The sequence below is a fragment of the Pogoniulus pusillus genome, chromosome 6 (assembly GCF_015220805.1).
Source record: "Pogoniulus pusillus isolate bPogPus1 chromosome 6, bPogPus1.pri, whole genome shotgun sequence".
NCBI classification, from domain to species: Eukaryota; Metazoa; Chordata; class Aves; order Piciformes; family Lybiidae; genus Pogoniulus; species Pogoniulus pusillus.
The window spans coordinates 20,519,687-20,544,404 of NC_087269.1; the positions used below are offsets into that span (position 1 = coordinate 20,519,687).

At 43.2% G+C, this 24,718-nt stretch overlaps 1 protein-coding gene across 1 annotated transcript in view; it reads left to right on the forward strand.

Annotated features, from left to right (window-relative positions):
* The first annotated feature begins 611 nt into the window (after nucleotides 1-611).
* ANTXRL (ANTXR like) overlaps nucleotides 612-24,718 on the forward strand; it is a 68,280-nt gene continuing 44,173 nt past the window's right edge. The window contains 9 exon segments of the mRNA XM_064144785.1: nucleotides 612-3,729; nucleotides 17,103-17,174; nucleotides 17,273-17,344; nucleotides 19,510-19,591; nucleotides 19,690-19,723; nucleotides 21,598-21,677; nucleotides 21,787-21,855; nucleotides 22,040-22,120; nucleotides 22,217-22,277. Coding sequence (XP_064000855.1) covers nucleotides 3,569-3,729; nucleotides 17,103-17,174; nucleotides 17,273-17,344; nucleotides 19,510-19,591; nucleotides 19,690-19,723; nucleotides 21,598-21,677; nucleotides 21,787-21,855; nucleotides 22,040-22,120; nucleotides 22,217-22,277 — 712 coding nt within the window. The 5' untranslated portion in view covers nucleotides 612-3,568.

Here is a 24,718-nt window from a genome sequence, read left to right on the forward strand (position 1 = left end):
ATATAAATGCCTTTAACGCCTGGTAGAAAATTCTTATGAACATGTTGACAAATGAAATAACCTGGGTTATTTGATTAGTGTCCATGTGATCTGAATATTGGCCTGTATCGGCAAAAGAAACGTCAACCCTTTAATGCTTTTGAAAGCACGGATTTTTGCTGCAATTAAAGAGTAATCCTATACCAATAGAGTGAATCACACTCTACGTGTTCTGTGCTACGGGGACTACGAGGATAAAGTCAAGAGTTTCTGTCTACTTTTAGCTCAGGCAGAACAAAATAACGTTGCAGAGCATAATGAGGGGTTGGTGGCTGACGCACGGCTCTGGGAAGATCTCTATCCCACCACCCTCTCAAGGACAACAGGTTTGCGTGCCGATGGCATTTTTCAATATTCTGGAAACACTTTCTGATTTGGGGTGCTGCTGTCAGGAAACCGAGAGGAACAGTTCCCACTGCATTTCATATGGCAAGAGTTTATATTTGGCCAGTCTTTTAGCTGCAGAAGGCGTAGGAAGGGGTAGCTAGACATTGTCACCTGCCTTTACGGAGCTTGAATCGCGGTGAGATTGTACGCTGAGGTAACCTGCGCCCCGGGGCAAGATCCGCATCTTGCAATCACTTCAGCTGGTGCTTGGTTTGATTTTTATTCGAGCAAAACCCAAGCAAAGGAGACCGGGGATCTGGGTCATCGGCACACCACGGGCTGCGACCCCGGCCTGGACTTCGGTGGCTCTGCTAGTCCAGATCCCCATGCTTCTCCGCTAGCTTGCCCTGGACGCTAACTCCCCGCACACCTCGGACCTGTCAGGCTCGCCCGGTGTATGCGACAACTGCTGCTGGGTCGGAAATGCTGTTTTGTTGAATAGAAGGGGCTATGGTGCCGAAAGCAGACAGCTCGCAAACCCCTTGCTGTCCTTGACCCTCCTCGCAGCGGCTAGGCGAGCCGGGAGGGGCTACCAGAGCGCTGGCCTCACAGCCCACAGTATTTTTTTCGCACGAACAGTGGCAATCGCTAGCCAAGCGCTAATGGCGAGAGTATCATGGCTTTTCCGTGCGCTCAGAAAGCCTTAAAACATGCCCTACACGCCGAGACTGTATGTCCTTTGGAGAAGGCAGGTCAGGCAGCCGGGTCTCTTTGCAGAATAAGATGGTTTATTAATGATCAGAGAAGGGCAATATACATGATTAGAAAACAGTGTACAACCCAGTTTTTCTTTGTAGTGCCTTATTTTGCTTTGAAGTCTCCCTTGTAGTCTGTCCCATTATTATGCGAAACAATCTGATATTCACGAAGGAATCCGACTCTATTAACATATTAGGTGGGTTTGGTTTGTTTGTTTTGAAAAATGGAAAAGGAGAGCGGCCCCTTCGAGCAGTGGGAATCGAGAGCAGCCAGAGTGTGATGAGGGACCGTGGCTCCCGGGGGCCATGCAGACTGCGGACGCTAGCGGGCACCATCGAGGCCGAAGCCCTGCGGAGCGGGAGGAAGGGGGATGCCTGCTGCCCAGCCGCTGCTTGCTCATATTTTGTGAATGTCACTAGGGAGGATGTGGTTTCCTTGTATTTCTCCACGATCTAAGTAATCGCTGGGTCTCAACTGGCCAGTGAGCAAAATCCTCTAAAGTGGTTAGCTTAAGCAGGGCATTCAACTTCTAGCCGTGCATAGTTAAAACTGAGAAAGCAACTGAAAGCCGGTGGACCCTCTAATCTTTCCTTGATAAGTCCCCAACTGCCGCCGCGGTTGGATGTGTCTGAACTAGCTCCAGCATAGAGACAGGGAAAACTAAACCTAGATGCTTTTCCCGCAATGCAAAATTTATTTCAGATTTGCGGGCGACAAAATACTCGAAGGGCTGCTAGTGGAGCACCGGGTTCGACGGGGAAGAAGATCTGCGTGGCGAAGGGGGGGAGGGGAGACACAAGCCGCCTCCACGCGTGTCCTTGTCGGGCGAAGAGGGAAAGAGGGCCTCCCGCTGCGTGGGCACACTCCGCGGAGCCGGCAGGGCCCAGAACAGAGCTGCCGTGTGCCGCGGGGAGCAGTTCGCACACCGCAGTCTTTTCCGCGCCTTTCTGCAGGGCAGCGGGCTGAGCCCGGCGCGGGCGGGTCCTGTGCCCCTCGGGGGCCAAACTCTGTCGTGGGGAGGTGACACTTTTTCTCCTCGCACGTAGAAGGGCTCCTGGCCAGAGCGTTATTACTTGGCTTCCCGGGTGAAGAGGCGCCCGGCGAAGCGATGTTTGGGGCTCTACGGCCCGATGGGGCAGCATGCCAGCACCCCACAGGGGATGGATTCCCTCGACCTTGACTTGCTTTCAGAAGCCTTCCCCGAAGAAAGAGAATTATCTAGTCCAAACTCTGTCATGCAAAGTGACTCTGCTTCGCATCCCTCCCCCTGGCTCTTTTCATTAATTAGGGGCTGCAAAGGGTGTGGGGGAAGGGGAAGAGGCTGGAAGCTACTAATTATTCAAACTTTGGAGACAGCATCCAGACGAGCTGGGTCAGCTCTTTAGGGCACTGCTTTGTAACCTGTGTAACAGGCGAGGAGTGATTATGCCGCTGTGCAAATTCTCCATTAAGAGATTTCGTTTCATTGTTACTGCCTGCAGGATGTGCGCAGGCTCCAGCATTAAGTAAACTAGTCTTTTTACCATAGAAGATAAATAACTGCTATGGCAAGAGAAGGTCGTGAAAACCTGCCCTTACCCCCGCCCCCAAGCATTAACCTTTTTAACTGCTCTCATCTGCAAGAGTTTTTTTCATTAAGTGCCCCTCGTGTCGTCCCCCCACTCCCGTTTTGTCACAGGACTTTGTAATTATGCCCATCTCCTACTGCAACTTCTTCGCGCCCCGGCAGCTTACGCCCCTCAGCCCCAGTCACGCCAGGACTCCCCCCGCTGCCCGAGGCCGCGGGCGAGAGGGAGAGCAGCGCGCAGCGATGCCCCGCAGCGCAGCCAGGCGTCCCGCAGGCAGTCCGAGAGTGAAGGAGGGATGCAAGCAGGGAAGACGCCCGCCCTGTGCCCGCGGTGGGCGGCGAAGAGGCGATGGGCCTGGGGCACAGCAGCCCCTAACCTCGCAGCAGCCTTTCCCACATCGGTATCCCGGAACAGGAAAGTCCCTGTTCAGCTTTCCCCCATAAGATCCTGTCTTCTTCTCCCCCGCCCCCCTCCCTCTGGCCCTTCCTGCCTCTGGCCCTTGCGACGGGAGCCGCTTCTCTCCGTGCGGGACGGGGCTGAGCCGCCTGGGGCAGCCGCCGAGGCGGCGGGGCATGGGGACCGGACTCTGGGGACCATCCGCCCGAGCTCAGCCCCCTGCCCTGAGTCAGCAGTCCGGTGCCTGGCGGGCAGGGCTGCCTTGAGCTTGCAGGGCTGAGCTGAGATCCTGAAGTTGGTGGGTGGTGTGGTTTTTGTTTGTTGGGGTTTTTTGTTGTTGTTGGGTTTTTTTGTTTGTTTGTTTTTTGGGTGGTTTTTTTTTTTTTTTTAAATCTGCCCTCGGTGTTTGCAAAGAGCCCGGAAGGTCTGTAGTGAGAGAAAGAGACTGGGGGAGGAGAAAGAATTAAGGAAAGGAAAAGATGGCGAGTTGCAGTACCAGCGTGCAGAAAGCAGCATTTTTGTGCTGCTTCTTGCTGGCAATGGGGAGCCTGATCTTCTGTGCCCGGCCGGAGGAGGAGGAAGAGCAAGAAGAGCAGCGCTCTTGTCACGGCGCCTTTGATCTCTACTTCGTCCTGGATAAGTAAGTGACAGTCGCATTTAAAAACGTTTATTCACCCTTCAGTGCCTTCTCGTAGCAGCAGGGACGTTGTCTCCCCTGCCTCCCTGGATGCCTTCTCGACACCTCCTTTGGTGCTTAACGTTACTTGTGGGGCAAGGTCCTTATAGTTTTGCTTCCCAAAACTTGTACATTTCTCAAGTGGGGCACTTTGAGGAGCACGGTGCTTTATTCCCAGTTACTTGCACGTGCAAATCGGGAAAATGAGATTGCCTTCGGGTTGCAGCATGGGCTGTGCGGGGAGTTGAGTTTGAAAGGACGTGGTCGGTGTCCCCAGAACGCACGGAACTAGGTGTCAGGACTTGGGCTAAGGAGAGATGTCACCTGAGGGCTGTACAGACCTAGCTAAAGTTGAGGCTAGACTGTATAGAAGTGGTTGCTTTTTTACAGACTCACTGTAACGTTTTGTAAAACTCGTTTCTGCTCAACTTCTTTGGAATTGTCTAAACCTGTGTTTGAGTACCTCTATAAAAATAGGCTGGCAAATACCTAAACTAGGCTAGCATGTTGTTGAACTATGGCCAGAGGGTATGGTTAAGCTCACATTTGCAGGCATGTTATAGCAGGCACTGGCAAAGTGAATGCTATATTGGTGCACCCACACGTGTTTTTCAGAAGGTGCAAATAGCTGTTTCTCCTGGTGCCCTGCTCCATCTCAACAGCCAAAAGTTAAAGTATTGAATTGTTTGTTTCCCACATACACTTAATGTGACAATTGTGTTATCTAATACATTCATAGTGACATGGTGCTGTGAAAGACTGGAGCCTCTACTTTGTGATCTTTACTCACCAGAAAGATGTGAAGTCTGTTTGGGACTGTTTCCTGAATGGGAGAACTGTTTGGTGTATCAGGCCTTCTGCAGAGACTGCATGAGGCAAAAAGCCACCACTATTCAGGAGCCAGTATATTCCCAAGATCAAGAAGAATTTAATAAATATCATGAAGTAGTGATTCTATTTTTAAAGCAAAGTGATCTGAAGACCAAAGGCATCTGCCTTTCTAGAAGATGCACCGACGCACCATGTGGTCATTGTTTTGTTTTCCTGTACTGCAATTTGTTCCTGAAGTAACCTTTGTCTACAAAGAGCTCTGTGGGGGCTAGCGTTAGTTCTCAGATTCACTCTCACTTTCAAGGTGAAAGCATAACTGTTGTTATGCTCACTTCCTATACTGAATTCCTTTTAATAATAAACGATGATTGCAATATGGGTTCTGTCTATGACGTATCTGTCTTCTTCAGTGCAGTTTCCTTGTTTACAATGACATTGTGTACTACTCCTAGCAATCACCACACTGCACTCCTGTGCCTCTTTTCATCTGTAGATCAGAAAACACTTTAGTGGGGAGGCTCCTGTTACCATTCATGTTGTATTAGGGAAAATTGTGAAAGAGAAGAGAGTGATTCAGTCAAAGTTACTGATACATCAAGCAATGGGAAGTTGTTTGTGTGAGCAAGCTGCTTTTCAGTATTGTAGACATGAGATCATACATTTTCTTTAATTAGGCTACAGGTGTTGTATCTTGTCTAGGTGTTATCCAGTTACTACAGTGGAAATTTGACCTGATTATTGTTGAAGTAAAATTCAGGCATGTCGGTTCCTGCAGGAAAATTCTCTTTAGCTTCAGTTACAAACTGAGTGTTTATAACCTTTGAGAGTTACACTATTAAGTTCCTCTTTGGTAAAAAGCTGTAGTAAAAGTTAATTGGGTCCCTAAGTGGTTTTAGAAACCATCTTTGCTCCTGCCAGGTCTGTGGCAGCGTGGTGGCAAAGCTATTTTTGGCCTGATGAGATTGCATTACAGTCCATATGGGTAATACTGGGGTGTAAGACTTTTGGAGCCATAGGTCCCATGCTGGCTGAGGATGTATTTAGTCCCAGTTGTATTCTATAACGTTTGGTGCAGCACAGTTACCTTTATGGATGCAGGGAGAATTGAATGTGTGAATAGGCTTTGGGGCAGATAGATCTTGGGGCAGTTTATTGGGAAGGAATTAGCTAATCCATTAATGTTGAGAAAGTCAGGGTATTCCTGGTAAGGAGAAGGCAGGAAGCCAGTCAGAAGTAACTGGTCAAATCTGAAAATACAGTGGTCGCATAGTTTTGGAACTGGTTCTATGCTGATACATATCCAAGAAGGATTCTGATTTCTAATGGGAGAATGCCCAGAAAAACCCAGCCCTACACACCACAGAGTGTCCCCACATGGCTTGAAGATTGTCTCCCTTCATTAGAGCCTTGCCAGTCTGGAGTTGGATGCATTCAGTCTCAATTAGCTGTCTAACAATAGGATTGAAGCATTAACTGTGTGAAAACTCCAGGCTTTAATCCCGTGACCCTGTAGTGCACTCCTTAGCTGAATGACAGACACTGTATCTGAAGTCAGCCTGAGTGAACCAAAATTACTTTAAATCTGCTTTTCTTTGTTGCCCCGTAGAAAGATGTGTTCTCATATCAGTAGGAGGCAGATTGGAAGATAACAAACCTTTCTCTGTATGCATGTAAGCACTGTGTGTTACTGCAGTGACTTTATTGGGGCATTTTTCCTTTTCATTCTGCCAGGCAGTCTATGGGAATTTAGTCCTGCAGGCAATAGTCATCAGATGGAAAAGATCATCTGCTGGTGAAGTTATTGGTATAATATATATGCTGCCAATTAGAAGAAAGTCAAACCTCTCTGATTTTGTACAGTTTTTCTCTGCCTGGAGTTGATTGCAGCCCTTTACGTTGTCTCCAAGGGATAGGTAATATCAGAGCAGTGGAACTAAGCCTTGGGTGTCTAAGAAGTTGGTGTGGTGAAAGGGAAAATAAGCATTTGTGGGAGGGAGAATTGCCACTGTCCTCCTTAGGATTGGCTGGCCCTGCCAGATCCACATTAGGACTGTCTTGCCTATGGGGATGCTTAAGTGAGCAAATCTCTTGAAGCTAGGAAAACTGGACATTTGCTAGCTGCAGAGGCAACTGCCTGGAGTCTGCAATCATGCTGCCTCTGTCATACATTATGAATTATACAGGCTTGAGTTTACTGGGAGGTGTAGTGGAAGACTTTAAAATATCATACTGAAGTAACAGAATTTTTTGTTTGTAGCTAAGTGTCTCACTCTGCTTGAGGTGCAGCAGCATACAGTGCAGTTGGCATATCTTTCTTATGGCATGTGGTAAGATCAAGTCACATGTGATATCAAAGATCTCATGTTTACTTTCAAATGAGCATAGCTTTTAAGCCAAACATAGTGGAAGCCGAGTATTTCTCGCTTTGGTTGCTTCATTTGCTTTGGTTGTGCATGAAGGCCTTGTTTCAGTTCCATCTAATGTTGAGGACAGATCCTCTTAAGAATTTGATTGTCTGACTAATCAGGTCTTAAAATCATAGAAATGTTTTGTTTGGAAAAGACATTTAAGGACATCAAACCCAACAATGAATCCATGTCTTGTAGTGACATCCTTTAATCTTGAGAAAAGGAGACTGAGAGGGGATCTCATCAATATCTATAAATATCTGAGGAGTGGCTGTCAAGTGGATGGGGCCAATCTCTTTTTGGTGGTGCACACTAATAACACAAGGAACGGGTCCAAACTTGAACGTAGAACGTTCCATTACAGCATGAGGAGAAACTTCTTTACAGTGAGTGTGATGGAGCACTGAAACAGGCTGCCCAGAGAGGTTGTGGAGTCTCCTTTTCTTGAGATTTTTAAAACCCACTTGGAGGCACTCTTGTGTGGACTACCCTAAGGAATCCTGCTTTGGGGGAGGGGTTGGACTTGATGATCTCTGGAGATCCCTTCCTACCTCTAATGTTCTGTGAAATGTTCTGTGATTTTTTGAGTGTGTAAATAACTTCTTTTCATCCCTGCCGTGCTGTTAACATCCAGCTGCTGTTTGTAATCATATTGAAATGCACTTGCACAGCAGAAAGGGTGACTGACCTCTAGTGTTTTCTAATTATAACAGTGCCTGATAGCATCATGATGATTGTTTATTAGTGCAACAAATGGAAAACCTTTCAAAGTAAGGACTTAAAACTGCCATAAATATCTGCTGCTGGCGATGCTTGACAGAGCTGAGCTGCAGAGCTGTTTATAGTTTATATTTACCAAATACAAAGACTTTTCTTTGATTATTTTTTAAACTGTAGGACAGGATCAGAAATGGGGGAGGAAGAATGAGATAGTCAGAAGTTTGGGGTTTTTTTTCATTTTCCTTGCTGGATGTTTAAGAAGCTGTTTGAATTTTGAGGAAAAATGAGCCACACAGCCTTGGGAAAACGTTGTCTCTTTATACAAGACAGATCATGACAGCACAAATGTCTTGGGTGAGGCTCTGGCTGATTTTCTTTTAGAGCAGGGGGTTTGGATGGGGTTTTTTTTGTTTGTTATTGAGGAAGCTGGACCTTTTCCCCATTCCTCATCTTCCTCCAAACTTCCTAGATAGGCTGTCTTCATGGTGTTCCCTCCTCTTGGGCCTACAACAGTACTGCTTTGTACATCAGTTTTGGTTGGTCTGCTGTGTTCCTAAGACCATCTCTGTCAGCAGCAACTTTGGTAAAGACATCAGTACAATGTGGCCAGCATCTTACTTGCATTCTACCTTCCAGCTGCCTTTCTTTAAACTTGGTAAGCTTCTCTGCGGAGGTGAATGTCACTGGTAGGTAATTTATGGGGAGGAACACAACCTCTGCTTAGATTTGAAATTAGGTACACAGTCTCATCTCTTTCCTGACTTTGGGATTTGAGTCTGTGACCCCCTCCACAACTTCAAAAAGCGAGTTTTGTGAAGAAAGGAGCTGTCTCAAGGGAAACAGGTTCATACTTCTTAAATCAGTTAAGGCAAACCAAAAAGCCATCGGGGCAAAAGGCATTCCAGGAGCTGGTGTTCTGGGCCAGCTTTTCTCATTTTAAGCATCTGTAGTGAATTACTGATTTCCACATACCTTTTCTTTTCACAATATGCCATATTTAAAGCAATGCATGAGACTTTGGTAAATGCATTTTGTGCTTTTTGCATACCCCTCACCCTAATGACTTCCTTGCCAAAGACCTGAATGAATTTAACATTCATGAATTACAAACACTGGGGAGTATTTTTTGCTTTAGGCTCTCACTGTAGCCCTCTGTCCCTCTTCCTTTGCCCATGTAGTCCCAGGACAGATCTGGACCTGTGGGAGCTTCTGCAGCATCTCTGCACTATCTTGGTCCAGTACCATTCTGTGGGCAGGTTTTGTGCAGTGTATAAGGAAGGTAAGAGTCTGGCTAACAGCACTGTTGTAGTTGGAAATGAGAATGTTGTCAAGGATAGGTGCCTGAACACATGTTCTGCCACCTAACTCAACTGCATTTGAGAATCTTGTGTTGACTACCTTAACTTGCCACTGAACACACCCTTTTCTGTAACCAAGAATATCTACTTGCTGCAGCTAGAATTCATTTTATCGTAAGATGTAGGACCTGATGCAAGTCAGCTGTATTGATTGAGTTGCTGTCTAAACAGCACCATCCTTAGATGGTGTTGAGTGTATTTAAAAATTGTTCTGTCTCTCTGTCTTCTTCCTCTGTGGTCTTCTCTGCCACACCCCTCCGCCCCCACCCGCCTTTATAATGTAACCACATTATCTATGGGACACTTCTACTCTCCAGCTGCCCCATAAGCAACCTTTATTGTTTCCAAAACATAATGTGTTGGAATTTTGCCTTTGCATCTTTCTTTGTTGTGGTTGTATCTCAGCCAGTGCTGTGATCTTTCCTACAACCAGGTATAATTGCTTGGAATGCTCCAAAGTAAATTTTAATTTGACTTCAGGCGTATTTATATTATTGGAACCAGGTTTTATTTGTTTGTATTTTGCCTGATATTATTCTTCCAGATTTGCCTTTTGGCAGGAAAAAGAATACTCAGGAAAACCAATTTTCTTCCCTTTTGCCTGAAGAAAAAAAATTCTTTGTAGAACACAAGGCAAAGCTAATGGCTAGTGTTTATTTGACATAAAATGTGTACAGTTAACAGGAAGAAAAAGCCATGGCAGCTTGTCATTTGCAGTCTATTTATGCATGTAACTAAATCTGATTTATTTGGGGCTTGAGCCAAGGAAGTAAGCCGTAAGATTCCCACTGACCTAGGATTTTTGTTTGTGTGATTGAGAATTTCATTACTGTTGTCTGAGCTTGCAGGCCAAATGCTGGTGTGAATTGTGAATTTGTGAGGTGTAGTAGGACCAAACCTTTTAATCTGAAGTGCAGAGAAAATTAATTGACTCCTGAGAGTTATTCACAACTCAGGGGTGTTATCTCCCCGTTCCTCACTATGATTTGCACCCTGTTAAGAGTAGTGCAGTGTGACTGGGATTGAACACCCTGCTTTACTCCTTATGTCATGCTGAGGATGACTGAGATGCTGAGGGGCAGATCTTCTAGCCTGGTGCTGCTCAGAGCAACTCTGGGGCTTTACAGGGAGATCTGAAAGGGTTGGGTGTAGTCTGAGCATGGCTTTCGGATTTTGTTTTCTGCTCTTCTGTTGGCTGGGGATGTAGCAAGAGCTGTAGTACCAAGCTGACAAGACTTGGGTTAGAAGGAACAAATAACAACGCCTTGAGGCAGGATTGCAGGAAGTCTGTAACGTTGCTGCAGACTGTCGGTAGTTTTCTAGGAGAAAAGCTATCTAATGGTTTTGGTAATGAAACCTTTTGGATTCAAGTGTGCTCAGGGTGCTGGCTTAGGACTAATTTTTTTCCAGTCACTTCTCTGCTTCTTCACCTCTCCATTCCAGCCCTTGTCTTGTTCGTTAGTGTTAGAAGTAGTCTGCAGCAAGGATTTGTCTCAGAACAGCTGTCTCTGCAGTGTTTCTGATTGCCACTGGAGCACATAAGATAAACTAGACCTTCCTTGCCTGGGTGAATCAACCAGGCCAGCCAAGGCCTCTACCATGCTTTGTAAGAAGCATTGTTTGGGAGAGGAGGATTCATGTCACTTCAAATGCTTTGCTGGCTTAGAAAGGAGCAGAGGGTTGGATGAACATGCTCGTGTCTGAAACCACAACAAACTAGATGCTTCAGGGTTTGCTTTTATTGCTTTTAGTAGCCATGTGCAAGAATTCTGTTGTCTACTATGTGGTTGTGGCCACAAAGAGCTGTCCATATAGCAATAATAAAACGCCACATTTCTGAACAATGGGCCTGTATAGGAACACCATCAGCTCAAGGAGATAGAGACTTGCAGAGACCTGCAAACTCGGTGGATGTCTTACTCCCCTCACACCATAAGCCAAGCCAAACCCATAATCTGTAAGAACGGGTCTGTTTCTTGCTCCAGGATCTCTAGAGCTGCTGCCTTCAGCTAATCTGTAGTGGCCACGTGTGTGTGGTGGCAGGGAATAAAACAAAGGGCAGCTCTGTATCTTCAAAAGCTTTCATCTTCTCACTTTCAGCAGGGAAGAGAGGCTTTGGGTCCTGTTGCATTCTCTCAGTGTACATACAGTAATGAAAATATTTACTGTTAGGGTAGTGCTAGGATTTTAACTTTTGCTGATAAGCTGCAGGTCTGATGTTTTATTGCGCTAGGTTGATCTGTAATAGGCTCCTAACAATGAGTTTAGCTGTAACTGAATCACACATGCCCTAGGACAGACACCTTAGAACTAACCCTCCAGGTGTTTCCCTGCTGAAATAACTGGGCTGAGAGTGGCACCTGGGTTGTGCTGCTTGATTTCTCTGAGTTCTGGCTTCTACTGCCTCTAGGAGCCTGTTGGGGAAAGAAGAGGAGGTTTCCAGCCTGTCTTGCCAAGTGCTGCTGTCACAAACAGCAGTAAAATATCTCAGGCTGGGGTAGGCATGACTCTTAACGTGCTCACTGGTTTTATACTGGCATGGAGCTCTGCTAAGCTAGAAGGAGTCACTCCAAAGCAAGCAGGAGCAGAGTCAAGCCTTGCAATCACATCACTTCCTTCCGCCCCCAGAAACACTCACCTCCTCTTTCCCCCCTCCCATCAAGTGGTAGTGATGTGAAATTCAGGAAAACAGCAGCAGCAGGAGCTGTAGCAGCAGCTGCTCTTCCAAGCTGAGTCCCAGTGAGGCTGGGAGCACATTCTTTCCTATGTTGTGGTTTGCTGACTCTTCTCTTTGTCTAGTGTGTAATGGGAACTGAGCTTGTGGAGCAAGAAGCACGCTCACAATAAATGGCTCCTGTGGGTTTTGTCACTTTGGGCCTAATTCTGATCCGAATTGCATGGTATGAACCTGGGGAAATCATACTAATTCTCTGCATTGGCTCCAGGTTCACCCCAGCGGAATCAGCAGCAGAAACAGGCCTTGAAATACCTTAAATACCTTTTTATGGCACTTTGGCTGTTCACAGCAGCTGCTTATTGCATTGCCTTTTGCTTAGCTGTGAAAATTATGTAACCTCCAAGAGCTGAGAATCCACCAGCCTTCTTTGACTCTGAAAGGTCTGTGGTTTTTGCAAAGGAGGTCAGGCTCATTGGGCTTCTTCAGTGGGACAGTGCAGGGAGAAACCCTGTGTCTTGGCTGGTGATGGCAGCAGCTATTTTGGTTGATGCGAGGAGTTGAACCAGGTAGCTGATGAAGGCAGGAAATCTCCAAGGTGTGATCAAACAAGATAGATCTGACTGTAATGTAGTCTTTCTCTGCAGTCATAGTGCTTGGATCCACTGGTACAAACCTCCACAGCGAGATACATAGGATTCCATTCAGGGGTGACCTCATTGCTGCCTACAACTACCTGAAGGGAGGCTGTAGCCAGGTGGGGGTTGGTCTCTTCTCCCAGACAACCAGCAACAGAACAAGGGGACACAGTCTCAAGTTGTGCCGGGGGAAGTATAGGCTGGATGTTAGGAGGAAGTTCTTGCCAGAGAGAGTGATTGGCATTGGAATGGGCTGCCTAGGGAGGTGGTGGAGGCACCATCCCTGGAGGTGTTCAAGAGAAGACTGGATGAGGCACTTGGTGCTATGGTCTAGTTAACTGTGTGGGGCTGGGTGCTAGGTTGGACTGGATGATCTTGGAGGTCTTTTCCAACCTGGTTGATTAACCATATGATTAACATCACCATAGCTGTATCACTTCCCCAAGGCCTCTGCTAGTTACTGGTGAGGGCAGATGAGGGTTTGTCTCCTGCCCAGTACCTGTTCTGCACTGCACAGCACAGATGTTTTACATAATTTTTTTTTCATTGTTATTCAGAAGTCTTCAGAATTCCTCTGAAGTCTTAGAGGAATATATCATGTGGTGAACAACCAGGCACAGAATTTTGTTTGTAGTTAATTACTGGTGGCACTTTGGGACAACATGTCAACTCTGAGGCTCCTGTTAGCACAGGCTTCTGTGGCAACTATCAGGACAAACTCCAGAGGCCTCCAAAACATACATATATGTATGTACTATGTATGTGTGTATATATATGTGATGGTTTGGGTGTTCCCCACACTTTAGAAATCACCCAGACTAGTCTCAGCTGTCTCTGGGAATATAAATGAAGCTATTTATTTACAGCTAGCACAATATACAAGCAGATATTTACAATATATGCTGTTATAGACAGAAATATACAAGGTAAAAGGTAATACAGAAACACAACTCCCCTCCCAGAAACCTGAGTCCCCAGGAGGGGCTCTCAACCACCCCTGCACCTTCCCCCTGCCCCTCTCAACCTTACTCCAGTCCCAAGGAAAAATAGAGGTTCTGCCAAGAGGTTAAGAAGCAAAGGTGAGTGGATGGTGTGTTAGAGAGAGGTTTCTCAGTCAGCAGCCCAGCCAGAGTGAGAGAAAAAAAAATGGCAAGAGTGTTATCTAATGTTTTCATTTCTTCTTCAGCAAGACTCTGAGGGGGGTAGACATCACCATTGTTTTCCTTTCACAGCCAATGATCTAGTCCTTCTCACCAAAACATTCTACTCTGCTTCAAACTAGCACAGGCAACTATCAGGACAAACTCCAGAGGCCTCCAGAACATACAAATGTGTATGTAGTATGTATGTGTGTATATATATCTGCATGTATGTAGTGAATGTGTGTGTGTGTATATATATATGAAATAGCAAATAAAAATATGTTGTAAACAGGGATGTTTAGGAGCAAACTCGGGTAGGAGGGAGGGGAAATCAGGTTGGTTGTTTTAGAAGTCAGGCTATCCTCACAGGTGCCATGAGGGGTTTGATGTGACTGACATTGTTTGCATTAGGGCACTGTTGACGTTTGCAGTGGGAGATGACACACCTGAGCTTGAAGGAATGTGGTGGATAAAGTGGTTGGGTGCTGGCTGCTTCACTAGTGCCCTTTTGTGTGGGATTTTGAAACAGTAATGTTTGAGCAAGCAGTGTGCCCAGGTAGAAAAGAAAGCCAGTGACATCCTGGCATGTATTAGAAGTGCTGTGTCCAGTGGGGATAGAGAGGTAATAGCCTCCTTGTACTCTGCTCTGGTGAGGCCACACCTCAAGTATTGTGTTCAGTTTTGGGCCCCTCATTACAAGAGGGATGTGAAGGTGCTGGAGTGAGTGCAGAGGAGGGCAATGAAGGTGGTGAAGGGCCTGGAGAATAAATCTTATGAAGAGCGACTGAGTGAGCTGGGGCTGGTTAGTTTGAAGAAGAGGAAGCTGAGGGGAGACTTCTTCGCTGTCTACACCTATCTGAAAGGATGTTGTGGACAGGCTGCTGCTTGTCTCTTCTCACAGGTAAATATTGATAGAACGAGGGGGAATAACTTCAAGCTGCAACTGGGTACGTTTAGGCCGGACATTAGGAAACATTTTTTTCCCAGCAAGCATAATCAGGCATTGGAATGAGCTGCCCAGGGAAGGTGATTGAGTCGCCAACCCTGGATGTGTTTAAAAGTCATGTGGATGTGGTGCTTGAGGATATGGTTTAAGGGTGAACTTTGAAGAGCAGGGATAATGATTGGATTTGATGATTTTGGGAGTCTTTACCAACTGGAATGTTTCTGTGATTCTTGCTAGTACTTATGTCTGGCTTTAATATTTTTCAGTTGTGGTAATTAGGTCAGTTTTGGCACTTGCCAGCTGATAAGCAACATGTGGGTGCAGAATTTCTTCTAAGCCTGCAGGAGACCCACTGCCGTGTCAAAGTACTTCTGTCCAAGACCTCCCTAGATTTTCAGACTGGGGCATTCTTAGTCTCACTGGCTGTAGCTCTTCCAAGAAGTGTTTCGTTGTAGTCAGAGCACATGGAAGTGCACAGTATTAAGTTTATCTGTGCATGTTCACTTTTGAAGTCTTCATATTTTTCCACCACTGGTGGTTTATGATTTTCTTGAGTTTCAGTGTCTAGGCTGTTTTACTGAGCTTTTCTTTGCTTGAAATATAGACTAAAAAAAAGGGAGGGAGAAAGATGCAGTCTTGAGAAGGTACAGGATTTGTTGCTGTGATAACAAAAATATGTTGCTGCTTTCTTTTTTTTTTTGTATTTGAATTGCATCAATGCAGAAATCTGATACAGCATCCAAAATAGGTCAGGCTTTTCTAAGTAAGAAACTGTGGCTATTCTGTGTAGGGAAGTGACGCTGTAGAAAATTTGTTTTTAATGGGATGGCAAGTTCAGAATGAAACTGGAAGTGTCAAATCCAGGTTGGAAATAATTCAGAATTAATAAATAAAAAATGTGAGCTGTAAATGCCTCTTGCATAGACTCTTTGAGTTCATTAGAGGTTTAGCCTGAGACTGTTTGAAAATTCCTGAAGAATTCTAGGTGTTGAACTGCCTCAGATCTCTTTTGTAAAAGCTGTCTTTAAAGCACATACATCACATCAGTATGGACCAATTTTTTAACTGTGAGAAAAGGGTTCATTTGCTAATACTGCCAGCACCTTTCATTAGTACTGTTCACAACTATATAAACATGGTTTTGGATATAAATTGGAGACTGCAAGGCTCTTTGGTCTGAGCAGTCCTGGTGCTCTGCTGCCCTCCTTCCAGTGCCTGGCTTTTTTTTTTTTTTTGTTCTTTGATAACCAGTTTGCTCTGTGAATGAATCATCAGATCTGCAGAAGAGCAGCATGAAAGCAGAGGGTTATACAAGAACTCTTTATCTTACTTATTTCAGGGGCGTCTCCTTTCAGTCCTTGTTCCTTTATTTCTACTCTTCCCAACATCACCAGCAATGTTACAGGTTAGGCAGTGCTGTATTGTATTGCACACGAGGGTTGCTATATGCTAATTTGTACCTGAAGTACAGGGGCAGGAATGACTGGCATAAGGTCACTTGAGAAAGCCCATGCTAGAACTGGGAGTTGTATACAGGATAATTTTTTCATACTTCTTATACATCTACACAGGAAAAAAAAATGTCTAACAGCAGTGAGAGAAAACCTACTGCCTTATAATAATTAAGTTCTAGAATTTTTGGTTCTGTGTCTAAGCCCCTGGAATCCTTCTGTTCTTTTAGTCTTCTTTCTGCCTAAGGCACCTGATACATGAGTCTACCTAGCAAGGAAAGCAAACAAGCTGTTCTTTCATAAACACCACAATCCCAGTGAGGGCTTTTAAAACCATGGATTTCTCTCTCCTTCTTTTAGTAAATTTTGTAATAGTTTTAAAGTGTATGGCATAGGTCCACATGGTAGAAATCATCTAGCATTTACTGCAGAATTGCTGCATGCAAGGCTCTGTGTGAGGTCTGAGTCCCACCAGACTGTGGGGATCTCTGACAGTGTAAGACTAAGCAGAAGAAAGCTGGGGGGTGCCAGTAATGCAGTTTTATGTATTGGGAACAGCAGCACAAATGTGTGAGTTTATGCATGTAACTATGTTGCCCAAGTTTTCCCAAGAACTCTGTAAGGGAGACAGAGATTGACTGTCCAGAATGTTAGTCCAGGGAATTAGCTATGAGTTCTGCTTTTCCCTTCTGAATTACTTCAAAAGCTTTCTCTTTTGGAATAAGCAGTAATTCTCCCACACATTCTCGGAGAATAGAAGATCAGTCAAGACTTTCAGTGTGGCTACAAGGGCAGAGCTGTGCTCTGGGAAAGCAAATAATCCAGGAGCAGTTGATTTAATGAAGTCAAGTAAAATTAATTAAACTTAAATTAAAATATATTTTATGTTATAGAAGAAACTACAGATGGACAAGTTACTGATTTTGTTTCAAAGTTGTGTGGTAAGCCCTTTCAGACCTGGCAGTGGATTTTGTCATGATGCTTCCTGTTACATGTTCCAAAACAACTGCTGTAGAAGCCTCAACAGAGTTAACTGCCTTGTCTCCCTATGCCTCTGTGTAATTTTTGTCACTAACCACTTTTAAAGCAGGCTAGGCTTAAAATTCAGAGTGGAACAAGGAATTTCCCTGTGAAGTAAGACTAATGTGATTAATTCTGTTTGTACACAGATCTGGCAGTGTCAGAAATCATTGGACTGAGATTTACTCTTTCGTGGAAAGCCTAGCTGAGAAGTTCATAAGGTAAAGTCTTAATGTTTTAATTTGCTACCTATGTAGCAAATTACAATCTGCTGAAGTAACGTTGAGTGATGTGCATCTGACTTCTTCTTCGGTTTCAGTCCGATGTTGCGGATGTCTTTCATCGTTTTTTCTTCACGAGGAACTACAGTCATGAAGCTAACAGAAAACAGGTAAATACTCCCATAGCTTCCGTGCAGAAATACACCCCCTCCGTCACTCTTGTCAAGCGATGAGTGGCCCCAATGCCAGAGGTCTGTCTGTCCTTGGAGTGGCACCAGTTTGAGTGCCAAATGAAATCCTCCCAGTTGGGAGTGTTGAAAAGAGGGTTTACAAGGCTTTTGAATCTCTCATTACCAGTTTTCAGCCTTGTAAGAGAAGTGCAGAAGTGGACTGCCCTGGGCTTTATCACAGACAGTATTTTGGGGAGAAACTGTATTTCCAGTCAAAGATTCGTGTACATTCTCACTGTTCTGAACTATCCAGATGAGGGCAGTTTTGGAGTGAGAAATGTCAGAGGTTGAGCTGATGAGCAGAAGGCAGTATGAAAGGCCCACGGTGCCTTTCAGAGTGACCCAAAGCCTTGAGCTTTGTGCCAGCAGCTGGCCATACCCAGTATTGGACCACTACATCACCAGGCAATTGCATCCTTCTCCTGAGCAGCCTTCAGAAAGCACTCATACCACAGGTAGCTTACAAAGCCAAGTGACAGGCTTCCTAAGAAAAAGAGATTCTGAGGCTGGAGCAAAGTTTTGTTGTTACCTTCAGAAACAAATTCTCATTTCATCAGAAACAAGCAAATAGAACAAAGCAACCCCTCTCAATAAAAAACAAACAAACAAAAAACAACCCAAACCAAACTTAAAACAAATCCAACCAAAGAAAACCCCAAACCACAACAACAACAGAACAACACCAACCAAAAAAAAATGAACCCCAAAGCCATGAACAACCGAAAAACCCACAGCACCCCCACCCAATGACCAAACCCCGTGAACCACCAAACAAAATTGATAAATAATTCAAACAACTTTGGAATTAAGATGTCTCATCCATGGAAATCCCTGTCACGTGGGTCTAAGTATTTTCTTTCATCTTAAAGCTCTTAGTTTTGTTGTGTGAAAGGGCCTCAATAATGCAATAGGCTCTATAAATAAAGTGAGCTCTGGAGCAGTCTTGAAAAAATCACTCTCTTCATTTCATATTCCAGAGCATCACACAAAGTCAAACCCCACAGGAGATGTGTCCCAGGTCTCCAGCTTACATTTTGGTGATAGGGCTCAAACTTGCTTCTCCCAGACGCAGGGAGAAGTAAGGTGCAAAGTGAAAGCAGGCAGGAACCCTGCAGCATTGTGTTGACCATTGTATTAGAGTGTTCCCTCTCCTAAACTCCTGTTCTTTATATTTATCACCATGTGTGGCTTTTGAGCACATTTTTTATTTTGGAAGGTTGAAATATGCATTTTGCCCTAAGGATATCCCAGTTATAACTCTTGATTTTACCTTTGTCTCTTGTTTCCTCTGTAACTGAGGTTGTGCCATCTAAAATGCCAAGCTGCAAAATGGAGCTTAGACAGGCTCTTGCTGTCTTTTTACAGAAAGGATGCTACATAGCATCTGGGGCTGCTGTTTGGACTGCTTATATCTTGCCTGTTGCATATTTGTACCTGATCTGTATTACATTAATGTAATGAAAACTTTTACAGCCATCAGGAGCTTTTAGTGATGAGTGTTCAATTAAATCATTAAGTTCTCTGAACAATCCTTTTGGTTAACAGGTATTTGTGGAGTAAGAAACTATGCAACAAGACTATCTAAGTCTCTTTATTACTGTGCTACAAAAGATTGAGCGATACCTTGTCTAGGATAGGAAATTCTCATCCTTCCCGTTCTGTTCTCTGTATTTATAATGGAAAAGTCCTAATCCCTGATTGGTTTAATGTGGTATTTTCATTTGTTTCATTTTCATGACAGAGTCCTAAGCTTCTGACTTCTCTTTCCATCTGCAGTTTGTCAGGTTTTAGTATCTGGCATTTGCTTTAATTCAATCTTATCTTGACTGACAGTGTACCAGAATGAGGCAGCAGTAACAGAATTACACCCTTAAAATGTGTTAACTCTAACATTGTATCCTACATCTGGCTTTGTGCTCCCCTGGGTGTTTGACTAAAAAATTGAGGGGGTTAAAAAGTCTTGGGTTTGCTAGTATTTTATCTGATGTGTGTGCAGTCTGTGCAGTGTACTGACGGGGTTCATAGTCTGGCTGTGGTACAGAACTATCTTAGCAAAAGAAAAAACAACTAATAAAATATGCTTGCTTATTTTTTTTTATCCAAAGGGAAGCCATAAGACGAGGGCTCAGCATTCTTCAGTATGAAGTGCCTGGAGGTGACACGTTCATGCATGAAGGATTTAAAAGGGTACACATCACAGTACCTTTTTTCTTTAATATATGCATATAAACTTTGCTTGCTGCCAGTGTACTTAAGAGCTAATAATGTTCTACACTCCATTGCAGGCAAATGAGCAGATTTACCATGAAACCTATGGAGGTATGTGCTGTATATCACTCGTGTTACATATCTGCATTGATAGGAGTGATAGTTCTTTGTGTGACCTGTAGTAAACCCACTGAAAGAAGTGTTGGAGTAGGAACTGATGTTACACAATTGCTGCATTCCATTTTGACTACAGCTCTACTTTAAAATGTGTGATTCATGGTTTATTAAGACCAGAGGAGACCTGTAAGATTACAGAATTGACCCACTGCAGTATACAGACCAAAGCATTACAGTCAAAAACTGCCTGTCTTATAAGTAGGGGACAGGAATACGTGGATTTTCCTTCATCCTTCTGTCCTGACACACTCATCTCTGTTTGCCTTGTGTGCCCAAGTCCTCACTCTCAGTACTGTAGGTATGAATGCAATCAGATGAGAATTTTGCATCAGTGTGGATGATTTGGGATCAGATTCTGATTTTACTAAAGTGCATTTTTTTCCACTAAATTTTGAAAGGGAAATGTATTTTTGTTTATTCGGCTGGTGAAATCAAACGTTCCGAGGAGTCCAACTGGAAACTGCTCTACCTCTTGATGATGTATAACTAAGACCTAATCAACTATTCTATAACTGATTAGGAAGTAAGGAGGAATAGTTGAGATCTGGATTTAAAAACTAAGATATTAGGGAAAGAACCTAAGAAAAACCAAAATAACATTTTGGTTTTTCTTAGGTTCTTTCCCTAATATCTTAGTTTTTTGGTTCAAAAGAAAAACCAAATAACATTTCCAGTTTTTCAGCCTTTTTCAAGCATGCCAGGCAGAAAACAAAACAAAAACCCAATGAAAAACAAACAAACAAAAAGCCACAACAGAGGAATACAAGAATCCAAGCTATTTCCCCCCTCACAGATTGCAGGTCATTCTTTTAAAATTCATGTCTGTGTCTGACATGACATGGGAAGGACTTCATGGCATAAGAAACTTGTCAGACTTAATCAGCCTTTAATTTCAGACAGTATGGGGAAAGACACTTGAAATTGTAACAGACTATTTTGAAAAAATAACAAGTTCTTTCCCAAAAGTAAAAGGTTTATGTATTAGTTACTTTGCTTAAGAGCTGTTGAAGCAGAATGGTTGATTGAACCACGGTTAACATATTAATTTGATTTAATTTTGTTAACATGTTTAATTTCTGTAGGTAGTGTTGTGTTCTGTACTGCATTACATGTATAGCTGTCCAAACTCAGTGCAAGCTTTTCACTTAAGCTTAGGTGGGATTTGAAATATCTTACCACAATACATGAATTTTCTCCATCCGGCCTGATCTTAAGGTTTTCACATGATCAAAATTCCTGTGAGCTCCACTGACAGTTCTTGTTGCTCAAGAAATGCAGGACTCAACTCACCTGTAGAAGCACATTTCATGCCACATAAGGTGGGGTTGTTCCTTGAAAGTCTGGTGGAGGATAAGGTAGGATAGCAGGAAAGCTCCTTTTGCAGAAGTGTCTTCTACCACAATCTCTGGGCAAGGTTTCTGTAGAGACACTTTGGACAAAAAAAATACAATAAGCTTCTCCCTGACTGCAGATCCCACTTCTCCACAGGAAGAGTCTAGATATAATCTCAGTAGGTGCTATACTTTACTTGGAACAGACAAGCTTGTATGTGGATGTTATCAGTATAGTACTTCCTCTACAATGGTGCTTGTGGTGTGAAGGCTCACAGGCTTTGGGTTATTGCATGCTGTTACGCACCTGACTTTCACCTGGTGTATCTCCAATTAAGTCCATACAAATGAGGTTGAGAATCTGGCCTTACAGTTTTGTGTCAGCAAAAAAAAGAATGCCTCACATCTTCAGAGTTTGCTTTCATTGCTGAATCTTGTGTCATACTTATGCAATCTGTTACCTGTTACTCCACGTAGGAGTTCGGACAGCCAGCGTGATTATTGCTCTGACGGATGGAGAATTGCAAGATGTTCAGTTTTATTATGCAGAACAAGAAGTAAGTCACCTTCATGTTTACCCTAACTAGTTCATGTCAAACCTGTAGGCTTTTGTTGGTGGCCCCACAGATTATGTGGCTTTGCACTTAATGACTATTTTTTTTTCAGGCTAACAGAGCCAGAAGCTTGGGAGCTATTGTTTATTGTGTTGGAGTTAAAGATTTCAACGAAACTCAGGTAAATTCACTCGTTTTCTTGTGTCATTTTTCTGTCATAATAGTGCACAAGTATTAGATGAGGGCATTTCTTTGATGTGAATCATTTGTTGTCAGTGTGATGTCTTTTAGCAAGTATGAAAGGGGCCAGTTTTGTTCACTGTAATTTTGGTTTTGTTATGATTTATGGCTGTCTGTCTTTGCAGCTGTCAACAATTGCTGACAGCATCGACCATGTTTTTCCAGTTACGGGAGGCTTTTATGCCCTGAGAGGAACCATTGATTCAGTAAGTTCTGAAAACTCAGAAAAGGGCACCCTTTCCTGTCTTGATAAAGCATAGATGAAAACGGTTACCAAAATTTCCATTGTCTAAATCTTTTAGATTATCAAGAAGTCATGCATTGAGATCCTAGCAGCTGAGCCATCAAGTGTTTGTGCAGGAGGTAAGTTTCCACAGGAACAATGTGATAAGGCAAATGAATGACAGTGATGAAATGTCAGTAACTGCCTAATGTGGTATTGAAGCTGAAGCCTGTGGATGTGTTAGAGCAACCCCTCGGGCCACAGCTTTAGCTCTATGTGTTCCTTCTCACTTGAGAAAAAAAAAAATGTGCTGATGAACGTGTAGCTGTTGTGGCTGAGTGCCAGCTTGGGGAGTTGACAGAGGTAGCACTTAGGGAATTTGGGATACTGCTTTTTAAAATATCTGAGAGAAGGAGACAGAAACAATGCAATGCCAGACTGCCAGAGGTGCTTTAGGGTCTAGAGGTCATATCTCTCAAACTTCTGGTAAAATTGCATTCCTGAGATCTGCCAGGACTTGTGGGCAGTTGGAACAAGATTTTGCAAAACGCTTACAGAAGTTTTAGGTTTCTTGAACCAGATATAATTAACTGCACAGTCCAAGAGCGTTGATGTATTTTCTGAAGGCCTAATGTTTTACTTACTCGGAATGAAAGAACCATTAGTGTATATGGTAAATGTGAATCTCCAGAGCAGCTGTTGATGATAATTTTATACCTTTCATGTCTACTACATCTAATTTGGATTTGTTCTGGCTTATGGATTTGTTCTGGCTTGTGTTAGCCGTTCAGTTGCTGAGCTTTTGATCTACTTAAGAGGCTGTTGCAGCAGAGTAAGAGTGACACCCTAAGTTTGCTGGAAGGTACAGTTTACAGCGTGATTATTTAGATCTGATGTTTACTGTCTTATGTTTATTTCCATGTTCACTGTAAAATGAGCACATAAAAAACAAAGTGGCAACGATGCATGAAAACTGACCCTGAAAACAGACAAAAATAGGAAACTCAAGAAAAATCTAATAAATATCACAGAGAAAAGGAATTGTTCACTCTTCATTTCTGTATGTAGATCACAATATGATCTTGCCCTCAGTATTTGAATTTAAAATGAAATATCTTTATATCTTTTGAACCAATCCCAAATATATAATTGTGCACTAGACATCTGTGATAAAATCTTGCCTGTTAATAAATTAAATAAGGATCAGTTTTGATTTTTAAAAGTCTCCTTGTGGAGTTGATTAAAAATTTAACTTTGGTACTTAAAAGCTTTTATTTCAGTGATAAATTCTTCCTCTTTTTTCCCCACATTGTTTATTGCATACTAGGTGGGGTTTTGTTTGCTTGGGTTTTATTTGTGCAGTAGCTTATTGCAAGCTTTCCTGTTCAACAAAAATGCAAATGTGAATGTTCCAATAGGAGGGATTTCAGTAATATCCTTGAAGTAGTAGTAGTGTCCATTGTTTGGAACAATGTTAAAAATATCAGGAAGTTAAACTTGAACCATTTTTTTTTAAGTGGAAAATGGAAACTATTTTTATAAAGCCTTCAAGAAAATAAATTTCCAAGGGAATGTTTTCTTCTTAAAAATGACATATTTTAGCAAAAAGTAAGATGTTTCTTTTTCAAAAGAAATCCCTCTTATTCCCAGTTCATGAGTTCAAATCAATTCATTTTTTTGCCAGACTTGCTTGGTATCTGGTTTATCATAAATGTGGTTGAAAGTACACAAGTACACATAGAAGTGGTTTACCCTTCTTATAAAAATATAAGCTATTGCATTACTTGCACCCCTCAGAAGTTATTCAGTATCTTTGTAGCTTTTAAATTAGACCAATGAAAGTCAGGCAGAACCAGTTTCTGTGTATCACTGCCAAGTGAGCAAAGCACTGGCACTTGTTTTGATTAAATTGTGAGGTTTGTTCTGTCCTGTTAACAAAGCCATCCAGCAAAGGCTGGAACACAACGAATTGTAGTGCTGAATTGCCAAGTCTTGGATCTCAAGTACTTGAACCTTTGATTATAGCAATAGGGAGATGGAAAATAGAAGGAAGCCAAAACTGCTGCTCTGAATGGTGCATACTGTCATTGTGGATAAAATTGTTCTTAGCACCAAGAATGAGTCCTGCCATAGCTTTTACCATGAGTCTAGGCCTGCAGTCATAGCTAGGATGAACTCCTGCAAGAAGTTTAGTAGCATCAGGCTACAAATATGTACATTTGTATTAAGCTTTATTATCCCAGTTCAACATCACCAGATGTTCATTTTTATAGCCATGTGCTCTACTGTCTCCTGAAAGGGATCTTCAGGCATTGAACAATTCTTTTTTCATGCAGACCCTGAATCCAATTAACTGGGCAGTCATATATGGTTGTACTGTATATGTAATGTGGTTTATTTTTTGAAAGTCTACATTGTCTGGACATTAACACAAAAAGTACTGAAGCCTGTGAAGTGATCTTAGAATTTCAATGCATGTTGAATTTGGATAGTTACTAATACAGTTTATGGATAATGTATGGGTAAGGCACAGGCACTGTATCCTGTGTAAAAAATATACGTACAGCTGCATTTAGAACAG